Here is a 21,934-nt window from a genome sequence, read left to right on the forward strand (position 1 = left end):
TGTCCTTCAACAGAAAGTATCAGGCTCAAAGAGGCTTCTCAGGCGGCAGCCATCCTATCCCAACAAATCCATTCAAAAAATCTCTAAGATGACTCTAACAGTTCTAAAGTTTTACTTGAGTAAATTCTTAGCGATCTGGCGGACTATCCCAGTGTTTTTTGAAATACAAACCAACTCAGAAGAAAATCCCTTCTCAAGTGCAGGGTGGTTAGGGCAGAGTAGAAGTCTCGCCCCCCTCCCCCAGCTTCTGCAATGACTAAGATTAAACAATGTGAGCCTTCAGTTAAAAAAAAAAAAAGTACCAAACACCAGATGGAGAGAGCATAGCTCAAGGCTAATGTTTATAATTTCTATTTGGATCCATTTCCAAATCTTCCTGCGGTGGGGGGGTGGGAAGGGGGAGAAAAGGAAGACTAAGCTCTTTGGGGGGAAAAAAAAAAACAAAAAACCACCACCACGAAGGCTTCGACTAATCGAAACAACTGAAACGGCTTGCGAGTGTCAGAAAGAGAGAGCCCCTTCAGCAAGACATGCCCAAGATCCCAAAGGACAAGCACTGTGTTTTCACAAGACAGAATTCCCATTGTTGGCTTCTTCGTCTCCACAAAATGGAACAAAAGACAACAACAAACCAGTAAACAAAATGAGTAATACTGGTACTGAATCCCAGCTATGATAATGAGAAAAGAAGAAATGCTGCCAAATTAAAGAATGAACTGAAATAAATCTGTGTCCGCCAAGCTGTGCTGGAACAGCAGATGGGCCTCACCCAAGCTCATACGCCGGCGCGTCAGCCGTGCGTCCTACACGATGCGAGAAGCCGGCGAATCCAAAATCCATTTGCACATTATGATAACTGACAAATTCAACCCTAATGCAAACCACTTTTTGCCTGCAGATTCTGAAAAGCAGGGGTCTTTTTTGATGCAGTGTAGAGTGTGGAGAGACCTATTTTAACAACATTTACTGTTTTTTTTTTCTGATTATAAAAGTCATACAAACTCACTACAGAAAATTTTTAAAAACACAGACAACTTTAAAAAAAACACAAGTCACCCAGAATCCTACCACTGATAATAATCTGTTGTGTTACTTCTGGCCTTTTTATCATGTATAAACATACTGTGTGTAAAATGTAATATTCTGATTTTTTTCATTCAGCATTCTATCGTGAGCTGCAAAACATCCCATCCCATCATACAGCTACATAACGGACACGACTGGCCGAGCCTCTTCTGTAAGACATGTAGGTTCTTTCCAATTTCCCCCTATTATAACTAACTTGGCAGTTAGGATCTCTGAATAGAAGTCTACGTCCACTTCCCTATTTCTTTAAGATAGCCTGCTAGAAATGTGAGAACTAAAGGGATCAGACATTTTCCAAGCCTGTTTTTACACTCCACCAAATGGCTTTCCAGAAGAATGTATATTTTCCGTCCTACCGGTGACATAAAAACTTGTCCCTCTGATCACATCTTCGTCATCACTGCCAGTGGCATGTGAAGCAGTGTCAGTCCGCTGGCTTAACTCACTGTGGATGGAATGCGAGGTCAAACAGTCTAGCCACCCAAGGCCCTCACAGCCTCCCTGGTCAAGGGCACGGGCTGGAGAAGCATACTTGCTAATCAGCTCCCAGCCACTGAATACTTAAGTCCATTTTCTGGCATGTTCCTGCCTTCTCCACACCAAGGACAAAGCTTACCTTTGGAGTTCCATGGCTATCTGCTTTGGTTTAAGAGGGGAAGGCCTGCTAAGGAAAACCAAATAGAGACTCACAAACAGGCTGCTGAGGTAGCCCACTATTAGCCAACATCGCTGGTTATTCAAGAACTTCATTAAAAATATAAGCAAGCTATAAAACTCATTGATCCTATGAGGAAGTCAGCAGGGGAACCAAACTAAGCAAACTATGTAACAGCCCCTAAAAAAACAAAAAACAAAAAAAACAACAGTCAATGGTGTAAACAAGAGTTAATATCAACTTGTAACCGATACTCCCAGTAATATTCAAAATACTACTGCACTGATAAAACCAACCAGACTTCAATATAAAAAGGGGAGCAAACAGGAAATAAGAGCTTTTAGAAATAGAAAATATTTAAACTTGAGAAAGGGAGAATATAGATTAAAACGGACAGGGCTAAAAGCCAAATGAGTATATTAGAAGTCGAAGTATAGAAATTCTTCTATGACAAAGGTAAAAATGATAAAGAAATGGAAATTGTGAGAAAAAAAAAATATAGGCTGCATTGAAAACTGATCCAGGACATCCAATCTCCAAATTATTGGAATTCCAGAATGAGGGCAGAGTAGGTTAAATGGAAGCAATAACCAAAAAAAAAGGTTATAAAAGAAAATATCATTTAGCTGAAGAAAGACTCAAGTCTTCAGATGGAAGAGTCACTAAATGCTAGGCAAAAATACTATGAAAAATTCACATACTCACACACTCAGATATATGCCAATGAACCTGCCCAAATTCAAATGTTTAAGTATTAAAAGATTATACGTTTCCAGCCAGAAAACTAAAAACAGTCTGCCTATTGAGAAAAAGAATCAGACTGTGATAAGATTTCTCATTTTCAACATCAAATGATTTCTCATTTTCAACATCAAATGAAAGCTAATACAGCAAAGTTTTCAGACAAAGAAAAATGGCATGATCAAATAATTATTTGTATAAAGGTGAAAAATGGTATGTGTAGATATCCAAGTACTCAGAAAATACACCAATCTATAAGGGGGTGAGTGGGTAGGGGGTGGAGGTACTTAAGAATTCTGACAAATACAGGGCGCCTGGGTGGCTCAGTTGGTTAAGCGACTGCCTTCGGCTCAGGTCATGATCCTGGAGTCCCGGGATCGAGTCCCGCATCGGGCTCCTTGCTCGGCAGGGGGTCTGCTTCTCCCTCTGACCCTCCCCCCTCTCATGTGCTCTATCTCATTCTCTCTCAAATAAATAAATAAAATCTTTAAAAAAAATAATAATTCTGACAAATACAAAAAAATTTTTAAAATCTAAGAATATACTGTATATGAGAAATCGGTAAACAATGTATCAATAAGAATTATCAATGTAAACGGTTAGAAATTTAGTGCCATTGTTGAAATACTTAAAATAGGCTAATATATTTGAAAGTTAATATTGCTTGGAGCTAAAATTCTATATAATTTCACCACCACCTAAGAGGAAGACAGAAAATAAATGTGATAAATATTTAACCTTATATAACAAGGTTATATAAAAAGATTTGCAATTTAGAGGAGAAAATGCCAATTTTCATTTCTTTGATTACTAGAAAGATTGAAATACTTTCTAATGTTTTGTAGCAAGGTGCATTTTTTCTTCTGTGTACTGCTTACACGGGGATATCAGTTTTATAAATTATAGAACACTTTATATATTAAAGGTATCAACTTCTTTCAGTCATTTGTCACAAATACTTTTTCTAGTTTAGTGTTGGCTTTAAATTGTGTGGTATTCTCTAATCTAAGTAAAGGTTTTACATATTCAGGCTACATTATCCTTTCCCTTACAATTTTCTTCATTGCTTTAAAAAAAATTTAATTGCAGGGGTGCCCGGGTGGCTCAGTTAAGTGTCTACCTTCAGCTCAGGTCATGATCCCAGAGTCCTGGGATCAAGCCCCGCATTGGGCTCTCTGCTCAGCAGGGAGCCTCCTCTCCCCGTCCCTACCACTTTGCCTACTTGTGATTTCTCTCTCTGTGTCAAAAAAAATATTGCAGATTCACATGTTGTTGTAAAAAAACAAACAAACAAACAAAAAACCCAGAAATCCCATGTACCCTTTACCCAGTTTCTCCCAATGGTAATATCTTGCTAAACTATATGACAGTACACAACCAGGATATTATTATTGATAGAGTCAATATACAGAACATTTCTATCATCACAAGGATCCCTTATGCCCTTTATTTGCCACACCTATTCCCTCCTGCCTCTATTTCCTCCTTAACCTCTGACAACTACTAGTCTGTTTTCCATTTCTATAATTTTACCATTTCAAGAAAGTTATATAATTGCACAGTATGGAATCTTCTGGAATTAGACTTTTTCACTCAGTATAATTATCTGGAAATTCATCCAGGTTGTTGCATGTATCAATTTCTTTTTATTGCTGAGTAGTATACCGAAGTATCATTGTACCACAGTTTTGTAACCATTTACCTGTTGAAGGATGTTTGGGTTGTTTGCAGTTTGGGGTGACTACAAATAAAGCTGCCATAAATATTCATGTATAAGTTTTATGTGAATTTAAGTCTTAAGTTCTGTGATACATGCCCAGGAGTGCAACTGCCAGGTTGTAGAGTAGTTGAAGATTTATGAAACTGCCAAAATGTTTTGCAGATTAAGTGTACATCCCCACCACCAATGTATGAGTGGGATCTAGTTTCTCCATATCCTTGCCAGCATTTGGTGTTGTTACTGTTTTTTATTTTAGCCATTCTGATAGATGTGTAGTGGTTATTTCATTGTGATTTTAATCTGTATTTCCCTAGTGGCTAATGATGTTTAACATCTTTTTGTGTGCTTATTTGCCATCTGTATGGCTTCTTTGGTGAAAGTCTGTTCATATCTTTTGCGCATTTCCTAACTGGATTGTTTTTTACTGTTGAGTTTTGAGTGTTTTTTTTTTTAAAGATTTTATTTGAGTGAGAGCAAGCATGAGCGGGGGGAGAGGGGATGGGCAGAGGGAGAGGGAGAATCAGACTCCCCGCTGAGCGGGGAGCCCTGACTCAGGGGCTCAATCCCAGGACCCTGGGATCATGACCCAAGCCGAAGGCAGATGCCTCACCGACACTGAGCCACCCAGGCATCCCGAGAGTTCTTATATACTCTAGATATAAGTCCTTTGTTGGATAGATGATTTGCAAATATTTTCTCCCACTGTGTAGCTTGTCTTTTCATTATCTTAACAGGGTTTTTGCAGAGCAAAAGTTTTAGATTTTGATGACCTCCAATCTATCAATTTTTCCTTTTATGAATTGTGTTTATGATGTCAAGTTTAAGAACTCTTTAACCCCAGATCCCCAAGATTTTCTATATATTTTTCAAAAAAGGTTTATAGCTGGGCACCTGGGTGGCTCAGTCATTAAGTGGCTGCCTTCAGCTCAGGTCATGGTCCCAGGGTCCTGGGATCAAGCCCCGCATCAGGCTCCCTGCTCGGCGGGAAGCCTGCTTCTCCCTCTCCCACTCCCCCTGCTTGTGTTCCCTCTCTCGCTGTCTGTCTCTGTCAAATAAATAAAATCTTTAAAAAAAAGTTTATAGTTTTACCATTTATGTTCATGATCTATTTTTAGTTAATTTTTGTGTAATATGTAGAACTTAGTTCGAGGATTATTTTTTGCTATAGATATCCGATTGCTAGAGCACCACTTGTTAAAAAGGCTATCAAAACTGCTTTTGTATCTTTGTCAAGAATCAGTTGTACATGTTTGTGTGGTTTTGGGTTCTCGGTTTTATTCCTTTGATCTATCGGTCTATTCCTATACCAATATCACACAGTTTTGATTGTTAGCTATATAGTAAGTCTTGGAATCAAGTAAACTAATTCCTCCTGCTTTTATAAAATTTTTTAATTATTCTATTTTCTCTGCCCCTCCATATATATTTTAGAATAATCTTGTCTGTATCTACAAAAAATCTTGCTGAGATTTTGATAGGGGTTGCATTAACGCATTTGTCAGTGTGGGAATGGATATTTGTATTATGTTGAGTTTTCCAATATATGAACATGATAGATCTCCCCCTTTATTTACACCTTTGATTTCTTTCATCAGTGTTGTATAGTTTTCAGCACATAAGCCCTGTACATGTTTTGCTAAATTTACACCTAAGTCTTTCATTTTTTGGTAAAAATTTTGATACCAAATTTAAAATTGCTATCAACATGTTCATTGCTAATATGTAGAAATATAATGATTTTTGTCTGTTTATCTTGTATCTTACAACCTTGCTGAACACACTCTGGGAGTGCTGCTGTTGTTAAGTAGGCTCCAGGCCCAGCGTGGAGCCCAACATAGCGCTTGAATTCATGACCCTGAGATCAAGCCCTGCGCTGAGATCAAGAGCTGGACACTTAACTGACTGAGCCACCCAGGTGCCCCAACTCTGGGAGTTGGGGCTTTCTACATAGGCAATCATGTAATCTGCTAAGAGGAGCAGTTTTCTTTCTTCCTTTTTAATCTGTAGGCCTTTTATTTCCTTTACTTGCCTTACTGCACTACCTATAATATTTAGTATTATGCTGAATAAGAGTAGTCACCCTTGCCTTTGACTATTTATGTTAGCTGTAGGTTTCTGTAGATTCTCTTTATCAAATTGATGAAATTCCCCTCTATTCCTATTTTTCTCAGAGTTTTTATTATGAATGGGTCTTGCATTGCTTTTATACTCAAGAAATCCTTTCCTGCTAAAGAGCCAGTACATATTTGCAACAATTTTTTCTACTCTTTTAAAGGTTTCTCTTCTCCATCCCTAACTACTTATCTGGAATTATTTCACTGTTAAATGTGCAGGCTCTTACTTCTGCTCAAGCAATGATGGAAACATGGGGACCCCTTTCTTTATTTTTTTTATTTTATTTTTTTTAAAGATTTTATTTATTTATCTGAGACAGAGAGAATGAGAGAGAGAGAGCACATGAGAGGGGGGAGGGTCAGAGGGAGAAGCAGACTCCCCACCGAGCAGGGAGCCCGATGCGGGACTCGATCCAGGGACTCCAGGATCATGACCTGAGCTGAAGGCAGTCGCTTAACCAACTGAGCCACCCAGGCGCCCGGGACCCCTTTCTTTAAACAACTAGAAAACCAAATGAAATATAGTCAGCACCAATTTTCAAACATTAATAGGCAGTATAGCATGATCCCTGAGAAAAGGGAAACAGAGTCCAGTGGTCCCACTAAGTTGGGAAGACAGACTAGAATTTAGGAAGGCCAGGGAAGAATACTAGAAAGAAGCTTTGTAGAAAAAGAGTTTCAGGGATCTTCAGAGAACTCTTCATGTTTTTAGCTGAGTTCTGATCTGTGCATATATGTGGAAGAACTACCCAAGGCCAGGAAAAGAACTACTGAAAGCATTAGGCCTAAAAATTCTTGGCACTCATACATTGCTGGGAATAGTTCATGTTCCTGCCAGCCAGAGTAGAAAAACATTGCAGAGCATCAGACAGAATCCTAAGAAGGGTACTGCCTTACTAGTGGGGCTAAATTAGCCAGAGTAAAGGCTGCTCGGACCCATTCTCACAAATCTTAAAAACAAGCCTTAAAGGAATCCAACTTATTTCTGGTAACTTCACTGTGTGTTAAGAAGTCCAGCAACTATTTAAAGTACTAAAACAAAAATCCAGAATCCAATAATATAAAATTTGTAATATCCATCATCCAGTCAAAATTTACCAGGCATGTAAAAAGGGCATGAAATTAGGGCCCACAGCAAGAAGAAAAATTAATCACTAGAAATACACCCAGAAGATAAGATCAGCAGCTAAGACTGTTAAAGAAGCTAGTACAAATATGCCTCATATTTTAAAGAAGGTATAAGAATATGAGAAATGAAATATTTAAGAAATGAAAGACTTAAAAAAGACCCAAATAGAACTTCTAGAAATGACAATACAATATCTGAATTAAAAATACATTAAATGAGGGGCGCCTGGGTGGCTCAGTCGTTAAGCATCTGCCTTCGGCTCAGGTCATGATCCCGGGGTCCTGGGATCGAGCCCTGCATCGGGCTCCCTGCTCAGCAGGAAGCCTGCTTCTCCCTCTCCCACTCCCCCTGCTTGTGTTCCCTTTCTCACTGTCTCTGTCAAATAAATAAATAAAATCTTTAAAAAAAAATACATTAAATGAGACTAGGAACAGATCATATACTACTAAAGAAAAGATTAACAAACTTAAAGGCACAGTGAGAAAAATTATCCAAAATTTGCATGAATAAAAGAACAGTCTATGTACAACCTATAGGGCAATTTCAAAGGTCTAACAAATGTGCAACTGGAGAATCAGAAGTGGTGAGGAGGAAGACAGAAAGAGAAAGAGAAAGAGATAACATTAATAAAATAATGGCCAAAGTGGTTGGGGGGAGGGGAAATCAAAGATCAAGGCTGCCACCTTGAGAAACTGGAAAAAGAAACTGCAAATTAAGCCAAAAGTAAACAGAAGGAAGGAAACAGAACAGAAATCAAGGAAATAGGAAACAGAAACCAAAATACAGTTCTTTGAAAAGATATAAATTTCCGGCCAGTCTGATCAGGAAAAAATTTAGAGAAAGAACAAATTACAAGTATCAGAAACAGAAGAGAGGGCGCCTGGGTGGCTCAGTTGGTTAAGCGACTGCCTTCGGCTCAGGTCATGATCCTGGAGTCCCTGGATCGAGTCCCGCATTGGGCTCCCTGCTCGGCGGGGAGTCTGCTTCTCCCTCTGACCCTCCCCCCTCTCATGTGCTCTCTCTCATTCTCGCTCTCTCAAATAAATAAATGAAAAAATCTTTAAAAAAAAAAAAAAAAAACAGAAGAGAGAACATCCCTATACATTACATACATTAAATGAATATAAACAACTTTATACTAATAAATTTGACCATTTAGATGAAATACATAAATTCCTTGAAAGAAACAAGCTATCAAAACTCATTCAAGAAGAAATAATCTGGGGCTCCTGGGTGGCTCAGTTGGTTAAGCGACTGCCTTTGGCTCAGGTCATGATCCTGGAGTCCCGGGATCGAGTCCCGCATCGGGCTCCCTGCTCGGCAGGGAGTCTGCTTCTCCCTCTGACCTTCCCCCCTTCTCATGTGCTCTCTCTCATTCTCTCTCTCTCAAATAAATAAATAAAATCTTTAAAAAAAAAAAAAAAAGAAGAAATAATCTGAATAGCACTGTATCTGTTAAAGAAATTCAATTTGTAGTTAATAAACTCTTACCAATAAGAAAACTCTAGGCCCTGATGGTATCACTGGAAAATTCCGTGTTTAAGAAAAAGATAGCAATTCTATACAAAGTCTTCCAGAAAATGTAAGAAACACATTGCAATGCATTACCATGAAATCAAAACCAAAAAGATGACAAGAAAGCAAAGCACAAACCAATATCCCTCATAAACACAAAAATAAAAAGTCCTTAGCAAATTGATCCTAGCCATATAGAAGAACATCATAACAAAGTAGTTTATCCCAGGAATGTGAAGTTGTTTAAATATTTAAAAAATTTTTAAAAAAATCAATGTAATTCACTGGATTAACAGATGAAAGCAAAAATATGATCTCAGTTAACAAAAGGCATTCCCCAAAATTAAATATCCATTTGTGATTAAACTTTCAGCAGGGGTACCTGGGTGGCTCTGTCTGTTAAGCGCCTGCCTTCAGCTTAGGTCATGATCCCAGAGTCCCAGCTGAGCCCCACATCGGGCTCCCTGCTCAGCGGGGAGTCTGCTTCTCCCTCTGCCCCTCACCCTACTCATGTTCTCTCTCTCCCAAATAAATAAAATCTTTAAAAACAAAACAAAAAAAACCTCTCAGCAAAGTAACACTAGGAGGAAGCTTCCTCAACCTCAAAAAGAGCATCCATGAAAAACCAACAGCTCATATCACACTAATGGAGAACATGTGAGTACTTCCCTCTAATATCAGGAAAGCAAGGATGCTTGCCCTCACCACTTCTATTCAGTATTGTGCCAGAGTTTCTGACCAATGCAATAAGGCAAGAAAAATAAAAGACATATAGATTGGAAAGTCAGAAGTAAAACGGTCTATTCAGTTTGATTCTCTATGTAGAAAATTCTACGAAATTTAATCCTAAGAAATCTAAAGAAAAAAATCTACTAGAACTAAGTGTGTTTAGAAAGGTGATAGGAAATGAGGTCAGAATACAAAAATCAATTGTATTTCTATATAGTAATAAGCAATTCGAAATTTTAAAATAAACACATTATCTTCAAAAATATGAAATATTTAAGCATAAGTTTTTAAAACATGTACAAGACCTATATACTGAAAACTATAAACTCTGCTGAAAAATTAAAGATCTAATAAATGATGAGATATAAAATGTTCATGTACTGGAAGATTCAATATTGCTATGATGTTAATTCTTCCAAATTGATCTAAAGGTTCAATATGATGCCAATCAGAATCCCACTGGGCTTTTTCATAGATACTGACATACTGATTCTACATTTATGTGAGACTATGAAGGGCCTAGAATAACCAAAATAATTTTGAAAGAAAAGGGAAAAAAACAAGTTGAATTTGCGCTACCTGATTTCAAGACTTAATATATAGACACAGTGATAAAGACATTGTGATACTGGTATAATATAGACATGATTTCACTTATATGTGAAATTTAAGAAACAAAACAAAGAAAAAAGAGAAACAGGGGCACCTGCGTGGCTCACCTGGTTAAGCGTCTGCCTTTGGCTCAGGTCATGATCTTGGGGTTCTGGGATCAAGTCCCACATCGGGCTCCTTGCTCAGTGGGGAGTCTGCTTCTCCCTATCCCTCTACCCTCCCCTGCTCTCTTTCTCTGTCCCTCAAATAATAAACTTAAAAAAAACAAACAAACCAACCCAGACTCTTAAATATGGAGAACAAATTGGTGGTTGCCAGAAAGGTGGGTGGGGGATGGATGAAACAGGTAAAGGGAATTAAGAGTCATCACTTATCATGATGAGCACTGAGTAATGTATAGAATTGTTGAATCATTATACTGTACACCTGCAACTAATAATACTGTATGTTAATTATACTTGAATAAAAAATTTTTAAAAAGAGAGGATCCAGAATAGACCCATACATACACGGTCAACTGATTTTCAACCACCGTGCCAGAGTAATTAAATGTTCCAAAATAAGTGGGAATAATTGGATATCAACATGGAAAAAAATTAACCTCAGTCCTAATGCCTCACACCATATATAAAAACTAGCTCAAAATGGCTTATAAAAGCCTAAATGTAAGCTAAAACTATAACACTTCTAGAAGAAGAAAACATAAGAGTCAGGCAAACCTTGAGTTAGGTAAAGATCATAAAAGAAAAATGATAAACTGAACTTTATCAAAATAAAAACTTCTGCTCTTTGAACGATGCCACTAAGAAAATAAAAGGGGAAGCCACAGTTCAGGAGAAAATATTTGTAAAATACCTAACTGATAATAAACCTATATCCAGAATATATAAAGAACTCTTGTAACTCAATAAAAACAAAATCAACCCAATTAAAAAATTGGCAAACAATGTTAACAGACACTTTACTAAAGATACACAGATGGCAAATACATTAAGAAATGTTCATCATTATTAGTCACTGGGACATGCAAATTAAAGTCACAACTGAGATACTACTATACACTCACTAGAATGGCTAAAAGTAAAAAGGCTGACAATATCAAGTGTTACCAAGGATGTGGAGTAACTACAATACTCCTACATCACTGGCAGAAGGCAAAATGGCAAAGCCACTTTGGAAAACAGGTTGACAGTTTCTAAAAATGTTGAACATACACTTAACATAAAAGCCCAGAAATAAATCTCATTCCTAGGATATACCAAAAAGAAATAAAAATATATGTTCAAACAAAGATGTGTATGTAAGTTCATAGCAGCTTGATTCATAAGATCTCAAAGCTGGAGACAACCCAAATGTTCCTAAACTAGTGAATAGAAAAACAAACAACAGTATATCCATGTATCAGAATACTACTCAGCAATTAAAAAAAAAAAATACTGATACATTCAACACATGACTCTCAAAAGCATTATGCTAAATTAAAGAAGCCAGAAACAAAAGAGCATGTGCAATATGGTCCATTTATATAGAAAACTATAGGGACAAAAAGTGGTTACATTGTGTCAGGGCAGTTGAAGGGATTCCCTCCAAAGGGGAAGGGAATTTTCTGAGAGGACGGAAACATCCTAGATCATGATTGTGGTATAATTATACCACTCTACACATTTGCCAAAACCTATCTAACCAGACACTTACAACTGGTGAATTTTATTATATATACATTATATTTTAAAAAATTTTTAAGATCTCTTTTCTGGGCTGACAGCTAACCAAGAAATGACAAGACACTGTTTACCTTCCCAGTCCTCCATGTAAGGGGCCTCCTCAGCTTCTTTCTCTGGAGTGGGCCTGTCAGTGAATTTTCCTTCTTTCATGACCTTGGTGATTTCTCGGAGCTGATGCAGCAACCGTTTTTCTTGGTCAGAAGTCACAGTCTGTGCTCTGCTTAGAGATATCAGACAACCCAGGCATTTAATGGTAAATGAACTCCTGGGCAATGAACATAGACATCACTATGATCTGTCTGGATCCTAGAATAGGAAGTCCAACAGCAGCAGGTAAATATTCTAGGAATTGGTCCTGGAAATGCATTGCTAGTAATTAGATATGTTAGTTCAATGTTCTGATTGATTTTATAAATGGGGAAACTAAGGCCTAGAAAAGACCAAATGATTGCCCAAGGTCCCACAATGAATTAAGGCCAATACGGGGACCAGACCCCAGATGTTTCAGCTTTCAGTTCAGTGTTCTTTCAGTATACCTCACTGCCCTCATTCTCTAATCTCTAAGAAATTTCACTGTTACTCTTATTACCCATTTACTATAAGCCACTTTTCTCCAAAGCAAGGTCATCAAAAGAAAATGTGCTGAGTCATTAGACTCAACTAGGGAAAAATATCCTACTAGCCCAACCCTGGTTTCACTAGGCTGCATCTAGTTATGCAGAAATAAAGATACATCCAAAAATTTCAGAGCTGGATCATTCTGACAAATCAGTCATCGAGACCAGAGAAACTGAGGCCCACAGAGGGGAAATTCTACATTTATTCCTACTGCTAGTTAATGCCATCACTTGAACTACAACTAAAGTCTTCAGACTTCTGATAGCATCCTATGCAATTCTTAAAGCACAATGCTCAAGTTCCACTTTAGAAAACCTGGGTTTGAGTCCCAATTTAGCTGGATAACACTGGGCAAATGTGTACAAAAATAAGATGAGGCTCAAGATTAATAGTAGGACAATTTTCTTTGAGATGGAAGCATTGCATTACACTCATAGGCAGACAAAGTCCTACTCAGAAGACTGAAAACTAGTTTGGAACCAGTTTTACCTAGTGGCAGGATTTAACAGAGACTACTTATTCTCCTCTTAAAAATCCAAAACATTCGAAGGCAATATAAATTCATGAAGGAAAAATGACCTTTAATATAGCCTCACAGAGGTGCTATCAATTTTTTCTAATCAGCCAGTCTCCAGCCTGTGTTCCTTTTTATGCTTAGTCTAACAAACTTCAGCCTTAATGACGAGCAGGGGAAAAAAGTGTTCCTCCCTCCAATGTTAAGATGGTCAAGTGAGGAAAATGAAGGTGCAACATTTCCACAGACCTCAGTGGGAAGAAAACAGAAGCACCATGAGCTCCACTTCTTCCACACTAAAGGGCCTCAAAGCCATGAACTGAAGAAGCCTGTCTGTCCCACACTCAGTTAAATCTTACATGTAGCAGGCCTCTTACAGCTCTAGTCTTCCTATCAAGTCAGGAGTCCTGACTTGTCACAACTGCTCATCTACTCTATAGAACTCCTAATTCTTACTATTACAACAACCCACTTTGTGGGGGGCTTCTGACTCAGCTAGGGCACCTTTTTAGCTAGAAAAGCCTATTTGCTAGAATCCAAAATATGGAAAGAACTTATAAAACTCAACACCCAAAAAACAAATAACCCAGTCAAAAAACAGAAAAAATGCCTATTCATGTCTTCTGTCCAAGACCATGTACAGACAGCCAACAGGCACATGAAAAGATGATCCAACATCACTCATTACCAGGGAAATGCAAATCAAAACTACAATGAGATATCACCCCACACCTGTCAGAATAGCTAAAAATCAACAACAGAAGAAACAACAGGTGTTGGCAAGGCTGTGGAAAAAGGGAAACCCTCTTACACCGTTGCTGGGAATACAAATTGGTACAGCCACTCTGAAAAACAGTATGGAGGTTCCTCAAAAAGTTAAAGATAGAGCTACCCTACGACACAGCAATTGTACTACTGAGTATTTACCCAAAGGATACAAAAACACTGATTCAAAGGGGTACATGCACCCCAGTGTTTATGGCAGCATTATCAACAATAGCCAAACTATGGAAAGAGCCCAAATATCCATCGACTGATGAATGGATAAAGATGTGCTATACATATACAATGGACTATTACTCAGCCATAAAAAACAATGAAATCTTGCCATTTATAATGACATGGATGGAGCTAGAGAGTACTATGCTAAGCAAAATAAGTCTGAGAAAGACAAATACCATATGATTTCACTCATGTGGAATTTAAGAAACAAAACAGATGAACATAGCAGGAAAAAAGGCAAACTGAGAAACAGACTTTTAACTATGTAGAGCAAACTGAGAGTTACTGGAGGGGAGTTGGGTTGGGGAATGGGGTAAATGGGTGATGGGGATTAAGGAGGGCACTTGTGATGAGCACTAGGTGTCGTATGTAAGTGATTTATCACCAAATCCTACACCTGAAACTAATGTTACACTGTATGTTAACTAACTGGAATTTAAATAAAAACTTGGAAGAAAAAAAAAAGAACCTATGTGCTTATCACAAAGCTCTGGCCCCTGGGCGCATGTGTTACTTCTCTGGACTGTACTCGGCGCATTTTGATTTTTACTGAATGAAACAGTCTTGACTCTGTTTCCTAACTCATGGAAAACCAGAACCCCTAATTTTAAAAGGGATAGCTGTGCTAGGAGAAGCATAAACAGGCAAGTGAAGCTTTCTCAGAAAATTCTAAATTAAAGCATCCTCTTTTACCTCCAAACAAGCATATTCCTATTGTCCATATCATGCATTAGGCAATTAATCATGGTCCGCCTTACAGCTTCTGAATTTATGTAATGAAGGTTTTCATAGATTTCTCATTGTCTCAACTTGGTTTGATAGTCCTGGAGGGCACTGATGAATTCATCAGTATAGGCCCAGTGCCACGAACACTGCAAGCACTCAATAACTATGTGTTAGTTTAACTGGTCCCCATTTCCTTATCGTCTGTTTTCTCCCACCTCCCTGAAATCTAGCTTCTACTCCATCATTATACCAAAACTTGTGAAAATCATCAACACCACTTTACTCTCAAGTCCAGGAATCTTTTTTTACATTTCATTCTTCTTGACTTCTCTGTACTGGGCCATCCTCTCCTTGAAATATTCTCTTCCCTTGGCTATTAAGACTTCCGTATTCCTCCCAGTTTAACCATTCCTTGGATTGCTGATCCTAGCTCACTTTCCCCCATCTGCCTTCTAAACACATGGTTTTCCTGAAGCCTAAATCCTCGGGCTCTCACTTGTCCATTCTTACAGTCATCTCTCAGGAAGCAGACCCAGTATCACAAATTAAACCACTGCCTCTACATACATGATACCCATACTCTACCTCTAATCCCGATTTATCACATGAAAACCAGTCTCATAACTCCAGTGATCTAGGGCATTTCCACTTAGAGGCCTTGCTATTAATGCAGTTAACCTCAAATCCACTCTTCCAAAACAGGGCCTAGTTGGCCCAGGATGAGGAACAGCTGCATGAGCAGCCAGGTTTGGAGAGGTTGGGTATGGCAGATTCCAAGATGCTAGAAAAATAGAAGGTCAGATTGGAAGATACCTGATCAGACTTTTGAGTATTATAAACCCAGAGGAATCATCAAGTTCTGAATCCAAAAGTAAAGAGAATGAAACAGTTTCTTACAACACCATTCATGATTAGAAGAGAATTCAGACCAGCAAAAGATTGCAAGCTATTGCCACACAGTATGTGTGCCTCAAGATTTTGATCTCCTCTCTTGCCATTTGCAACGATGTGGATGGAACGGGAGGGTGTTATGCTGAGCGAAATAAGTCAATCAGAGAAAGACACGTATCATATGACCTCACTGATATGAGGAATTCTTAATCGCAGGAAACAAACTGAGTGTTGTTGGAGTGGGGGGTGGGGTGGGAGGGATGGGGTGGCTGGGTGATAGACACTGGGGAGGGTATGTGCTCTGGTAAGCGCTGTGAATTGTGCAAGACTGTTGAATCTCAGATCTGTACCTCTGAAACAAATAATGCAATATATGTTAAGAAAAAAAAAAAGAAGATAGCAGGAGGGGAAGAATGAAGGGGGGGAAATCAGAGGGGGAGACGAACCATGAGAGACGATGGACTCTGAAAAACAAACTGAGGGTTCTAGAGGGGAGGGGGGTGGGAGGATGGGTTAGCCTGGTGGTGGGTATTGAGGAGGGCAAATTCTGCATGGAGCACTGGGTGTTATGCACAATGAATCATGGAACACTACATCTAAAACTAATGATGTAATGTATGGTGATTAACGTAACAATAAAAAAACTCAGGAAAAAAAAAAAAAGAATTTGATCTCCTCTTTCCCCATGACCCTTACTTACCTCCAGCCAAATGACTTCTAAACTTGTTTCCTTTGTTCTGACCTCAATACCCAGATTTCCTATTGTTGTTGTATATCATATAGATGTTCTGATGGCACCTCAACCATATTTAAAGCTGAACTCATGATCCTTATACCAAAGCCTTATCTTCTTTCTCCTCTTCTGTGTTTTTATCTTGATTGGTATTATAATCTTGTCATTTGGGCCACAAATCTCCAACTCATCTCTATCTCTTTCTTCTCTTTCATTGCTATTACCTAGTTTTTCTTTTGGGGAACCAACCCCTCTTTTGCTCATAGTGTAAAGGTTAGAGTGAAGCTATCCTTTCCCTTACCTCTCCTTCAAGGGTGGCCACGTGGCCCACAGCCAATCACCACACTCCATCCCTGGGCTGCAGTGACTGATTCAGTGATATACACAGGACCCAAGTTGGAACAACTGTACTTTCTCCTAAAACTGGGTGTTGAATGCAGTGAAGCCAGATCTGAAAACTTCTCATGTTAATTCATTCTGACAGCAGTCCTTGAAGAACCTGTCCATTTGTTTCTGTCCTCTAACTCTCCAGAGCTGTTCTGTTTCCCCCTCTTTCTGAAACCTGGATCTTCAGCTATTCCTTTGATATTATGAGCTATCCCATACTTTTCCAATAAATTCTGTCGCCATCTCCAAATTTTTGCTCCCCAGAGTTGGCTGTTTGCTACCAAGGAATCCTGAAAACAGCCTGTGATTTTTAAAAACTTTTTATTTATTTATTTAAGTAATCTCTACACCCAACACGGAGCTCAAACTCACAACCCCGAGATCAAGAGTCACATGCTCTTCTGACTGAGCCAGCCAGGTGCCCCAGCCTGCAATTTTTTATTTTATTTTATTTTATTTTATTTTATTTTAAGATTTATTTGAGAGAGCGGTGCCTGGGTGGCTCAGTCGTTAAGCGTCTGCCTTCGGCTCAGGTTATGATCCCAGGGTCCTGGGATCGAGCCCTGCATCAGGCTCCCTGCTCAGCAGGAAGCCTGCTTCTCCCTCTCCTACTCACCCTGCTTGTGTTCCCTCTATTGCTGTCTCTGTCAAATAAATAAATAAAATCTTTTTTTTTTTTTAAGATTTTATTTATTTATTTGAGAGAGAGAGAGATAGCGAGAGCAGGAACACAAGCAGGGGGAGTGGGAGAGGGAGAAGCAGGCTTCCCGCCGAGCAGGGAGCCCGATGTGGGGACTCGATCCCAGGACCCTGGGATCATGACCTGAGCCGAAGGCAGACGCTTAACGACTGAGCCACCCAGGCGCCCTAAATAAATAAAACCTTAAAAAAAAAAAAAAAAAAAGATTTGAGAGAGATTGAATGGATGAGAAAGAGCACAAGTGGACGGGAAGGCCAGAGGGAAACACTTAACCAACTGAGCGACCCAGGCACCCAACAGCCTGCGATTTTTCTTCTCCCTTCTGTCAAGTCCCCTTGATTTGGACCCTCATTTCCACTCTTACTGACCTATTTATTACCTTTCCCTGGAACTTTTTCTATAACCTTCTAGCATGCAGTCATTCTACCTGTCACTAGAAGAGTTACTTTTCTAAAGTACAGCAGATCACGACATTTCTCCTCAAAAGCCTTTAGAGACATCCCACTATAAAGACAATGAATTTCAAACTTCTCAGCCTACCATTCACAGCCTTCCAGTCTGGGCCCAGTTTACTTTTCTAGTTTTTTCTTCCCTTACCTCCCTACCCATTTACCCCAGCCCTGATATGCTCTACTCCAGTTACTCAGGACTACCTACTGTTCCAAAAACATGCCTTGACTTTCTAACCTTGTTTGCTGCTTATGCTACTACCCTCTCCCTCTGAAATGTCCCCCCCACCACCAAATTGTGTAAGAGGAGATCCTTTCATCATGTAAGGCTTATTCAAATTCCTCCTTTTCCATAGAGCTTCTGTGGTAGACAGAATCATGTTCCCTTTCCCACTCCCCAAAGAAGTTCACATCCTAATCCTTGGAACCTACAATGATATTACTTTATATATAAGGGGACTTACAGTTGTAGATAGATTTAAGCTTGCAGATCAGCTGGCCCTAAAACAGACATTATCCTGGATTATCTGTGAGGGTGCATGTAATTGTAAGGGTCCTTAAAGATGGAAGAGAGAGGAAGAAGAGGTCAGAGTAATAGGATGTAAGAAGGTCGCAATCCACTGTTGCTGGCCTTGAAGATGGAGGAGAGGGTCCACTGAGCCAAGGAATGCGGGTAGCTTCTAAAACCTGAAAAAGGCAAGGAAATGGATTTTCCCCCAGAGCCTCCAGAAGGGAATGCAATCTTGCCACCTTGATTTTAGCCCAGTGCAGGACATCTAACAGATCTGTGAAGATAATAACTGTTGTTTTAAGGCATTTTGTTTGTGGTCATTCGTTACAGCGGCCACAGAAAACTAATGCCATCCCTGGAGTACACTTGCTCGGAGATACAGTTCCTTAGAGAGAAAATAATAGTTGCCACTGACAACCACATAGGGCTGCAAAGAGTAAATCAAACTAGATGCCAGAGAAGATATTCTTATTATTGCTAAAACAGCCTGCTTTATTTGAAGTACTTTCTTTATATCTACCTCATTCATTCTTTCAAAATGTACAGACATTGTCAGTGCACCAGCATCAGGAATACAAGTTTGAACAATGAGAATTTCCTATCTTCAAGAAGAGTACAGGGCATTAGGGAGCACAGAAAAGTTAACAAAAGATCAGAAAGTAATAGGATGCTTACAATATTCAGCCAACCGAGGTGGCGTGGCATGGGAGCCCATCAGAGAACACCTAACCGAGTTTGAGGTTCAGGGTCGGATGCTAAGAGAAAATGATGTCTAAGTTGAGACCTATAAGAAAGAATTAAAATAAAGGCATGTGGGATGGGGGTCGGGGAGACAGTCAATAAAGGAAAAAAGTATCTGCAAAGTCCTAGAAGCAAAAGCAGATGGGTATTTTAGAGGAAAAGCAAGTAGTCAGTGTGGCTGGAGCACAGAGAGAGAATGATGGAGAAAGATAAAGCAACAAAGGTATGTAGGGCCATGTCACCCAAGACCATGTAAGCCAAGTTAAAGATTCTATACTTTACCAAAAGCAACGGGGACCTGTTAAAGCGTTAAAACAAAAAAAAAAAACAAAAAACAATCCATTTGTTTGGAAGAGACAGTGAATTGAAGAAAGGCAAAATTAGAGAAAAGAAAATCACATGAGCTACCACATGAGATAGTCCTGACCTATGTCAAAAGTAAAGGTCTCAGGGCAGTATCCCTGATGAGCAAAGATGCAAAAATCCTCAACAAAATATTAACAAATCGAATCCAACCATATGCTAAAAGGATCATTTACTTTGATCAAGTGGGATTTATTCCAGGATGCAAGGATGGCTTAATATCCACAAAAACATGACAAATCACATTAACAAACAAAGAATAAAATTCATATGATCATCTCAATAGATGCAGGAAAAAACATTTGACAAAATTCAACATCTATTCATTATAAAGTCTCAACAGTGAGGTTAGAGGGAACATACCTCAATATAATAAAGGCTATACGATGAACCCACAGCGAACATCATACTCAATAGTGAAAAACTGGAAGCTTTTCCTCTAAAATCAGGAACAAGACAAGGATGTTCACTCTTGCCCCTTTGTTCAACACAGTACTGGAAGTCTTAGCCTCAGCAGTCAGACAAAAAATAAATAAAAGGCATCCAGACTGGTAAGGAACAAAACTGTCACTATTTGCAGATCACAGGATACTATATATGGAAAACCCTAGAGACTCTACCAAAAAGTTACTACACCTGATAAATTAATTCAGTAAAGCTGCAGGATACCAAATATACAGAAATCTATTTTTATAGAAACCTGCATTTCTACATACTAATAATGAAGTAGCAGAAAGAAAAATTAAAACAATCCCATTGACAATTGCACCAAAAAGAATACCTAGGAATAAATGTAACCAAGGAAGTGTGTGTGAACAAGACGAATACCATCTTGCACAAATCCACCATGATGACCACTCTGTGACCTGAAGCCTTCTTCAGTATAGCACTCCCCCACCACACATACTCTTTGTTTGACGACACCCTTAGGTACTCCCTTGAGGTATAAGGTCCTTGATATTCTCTGGAGAGAGGACTGTGATTCTGAAACATTTCCTCCCAGGTCTCCCAGCATATATACTCCCCAGTCTCTAAGGCTATAAAAGCAGGACTTATGGTAGGTGGGGTTGTGCAGATCTACTTGTCTTGCAGCCACCCACAACACACTTCTGCTCATAAGTCCCTTTAATAAACCACTTATTGAAAAAAATAAAAAATAAAAAAATAAACCACTTGTTGGAAAACTGGATTCTTCAGCCTTTTTCTTCCATCTTATGGTTCCTCAGGCCTTTGGAGATCATTTTCCATATGCCTCCCTTTCACAGAACAAGGTAAAAGACCTATACTCTGAAAACTGTAAGACACCAATGAAAGAAATTGAAGACAACACAAACAAGTGGAAAGATATACCATGTTCATGGACTGGAAGAATATTAAGATGTCCATACTACCCAAAGCTATCTATAGATTCAATGCAATGTCCATCAAGACACCAATAGCATTTTTCACAGAACTACAACAAATACTAAAATCTGTATGAAACCACAGAACACCCCAAAGAGCCAAAGCAATCTTGAGAAGGAAGAACATAGCAGTTGGTAGCACAATCCCAGATTTCAAGATAAACTACCAAGTTGTAGTTATCCACTTTGGTACAATAAGGTACTGGCATAAAAATAGACATAGATCAATGGAACAGGATAGAGAGCTCAGAAATAAACCCACACCTACGTGGTCAATTACTCTACAACAAAGGAGGCAAGAATATACAATGGAGAAAAGACAGTCTTCTCAATAAATGGTATTGGGAAAACTGGACAGCTACATGAAAAGAATACAACTGGACCATTTTCTTACATCATACACAAAAATAAACTCAAGATGGATTAAAGGCCTAAATGTGAGACCTGAAACCATAAACTCCTACAAGAAAACATAGGAAGTAATCACTTTTATATCAGCCTAAGTGACATTCTTCTAGATATGTCTCCTCAGGCAAGGAAAACCAAAGTAAAAATAAATTATTAGGACTACACTGAAATAAAGAGTTTTTGCACAGTGAAGGAAATCATCAACAAAATGAAAAGGCAACCTACTGAATGAGAGAAGATATTTACAAACGATAGTTCTGATAAGGGGTTAATATCCAAAATATATAAAGAACTTTTACAACTCAACACCAAACTGCCTTCCCAGCCAATAATCCAATTAAAAATAGGCAGAGGACCTGAACGGATATTGACATACAGATGGCCAACGGGTGCATGAAAAGATGCTCAACATCATTAATCATCGGGGAAATACAAACCAAAACCATAAGATATCACCTCACAC

The 21,934-nt window shown here is 38.8% G+C and overlaps 2 protein-coding genes across 10 annotated transcripts in view; one reads left to right on the forward strand and one right to left on the reverse strand.

Annotated features, from left to right (window-relative positions):
- TUB (TUB bipartite transcription factor) overlaps positions 1-21,934 on the forward strand; it is a 64,348-nt gene that overhangs the window by 27,681 nt on the left and 14,733 nt on the right. The gene's annotated exons all lie outside the window — the stretch shown is intronic.
- RIC3 (RIC3 acetylcholine receptor chaperone) overlaps positions 1-21,934 on the reverse strand; it is a 59,196-nt gene that overhangs the window by 2,307 nt on the left and 34,955 nt on the right. For 4 of the 9 annotated variants that reach the window (XM_064577062.1, XM_064577060.1, XM_064577063.1 and 1 more), the window contains one exon: positions 12,097-12,245. The exons of 2 other annotated variants lie outside the window; for them this stretch is intronic. In XM_064577062.1, coding sequence (XP_064433132.1) covers positions 12,097-12,245 — 149 coding nt within the window. Of the gene's footprint in view, positions 1-8,870; positions 11,104-12,096; positions 12,332-21,934 lie in introns of those variants that run through there. 3 more of the 9 variants (XM_064577065.1, XM_064577061.1, XM_064577066.1) reach the window with 3 other exon arrangements.

Source organism: Mirounga angustirostris, unplaced genomic scaffold (assembly GCF_029215605.1).
Source record: "Mirounga angustirostris isolate CCGP_5_RB_7025 unplaced genomic scaffold, mMirAng1.0.hap1 SCAF_13, whole genome shotgun sequence".
In the NCBI taxonomy this organism is placed as follows: Eukaryota; Metazoa; Chordata; class Mammalia; order Carnivora; family Phocidae; genus Mirounga; species Mirounga angustirostris.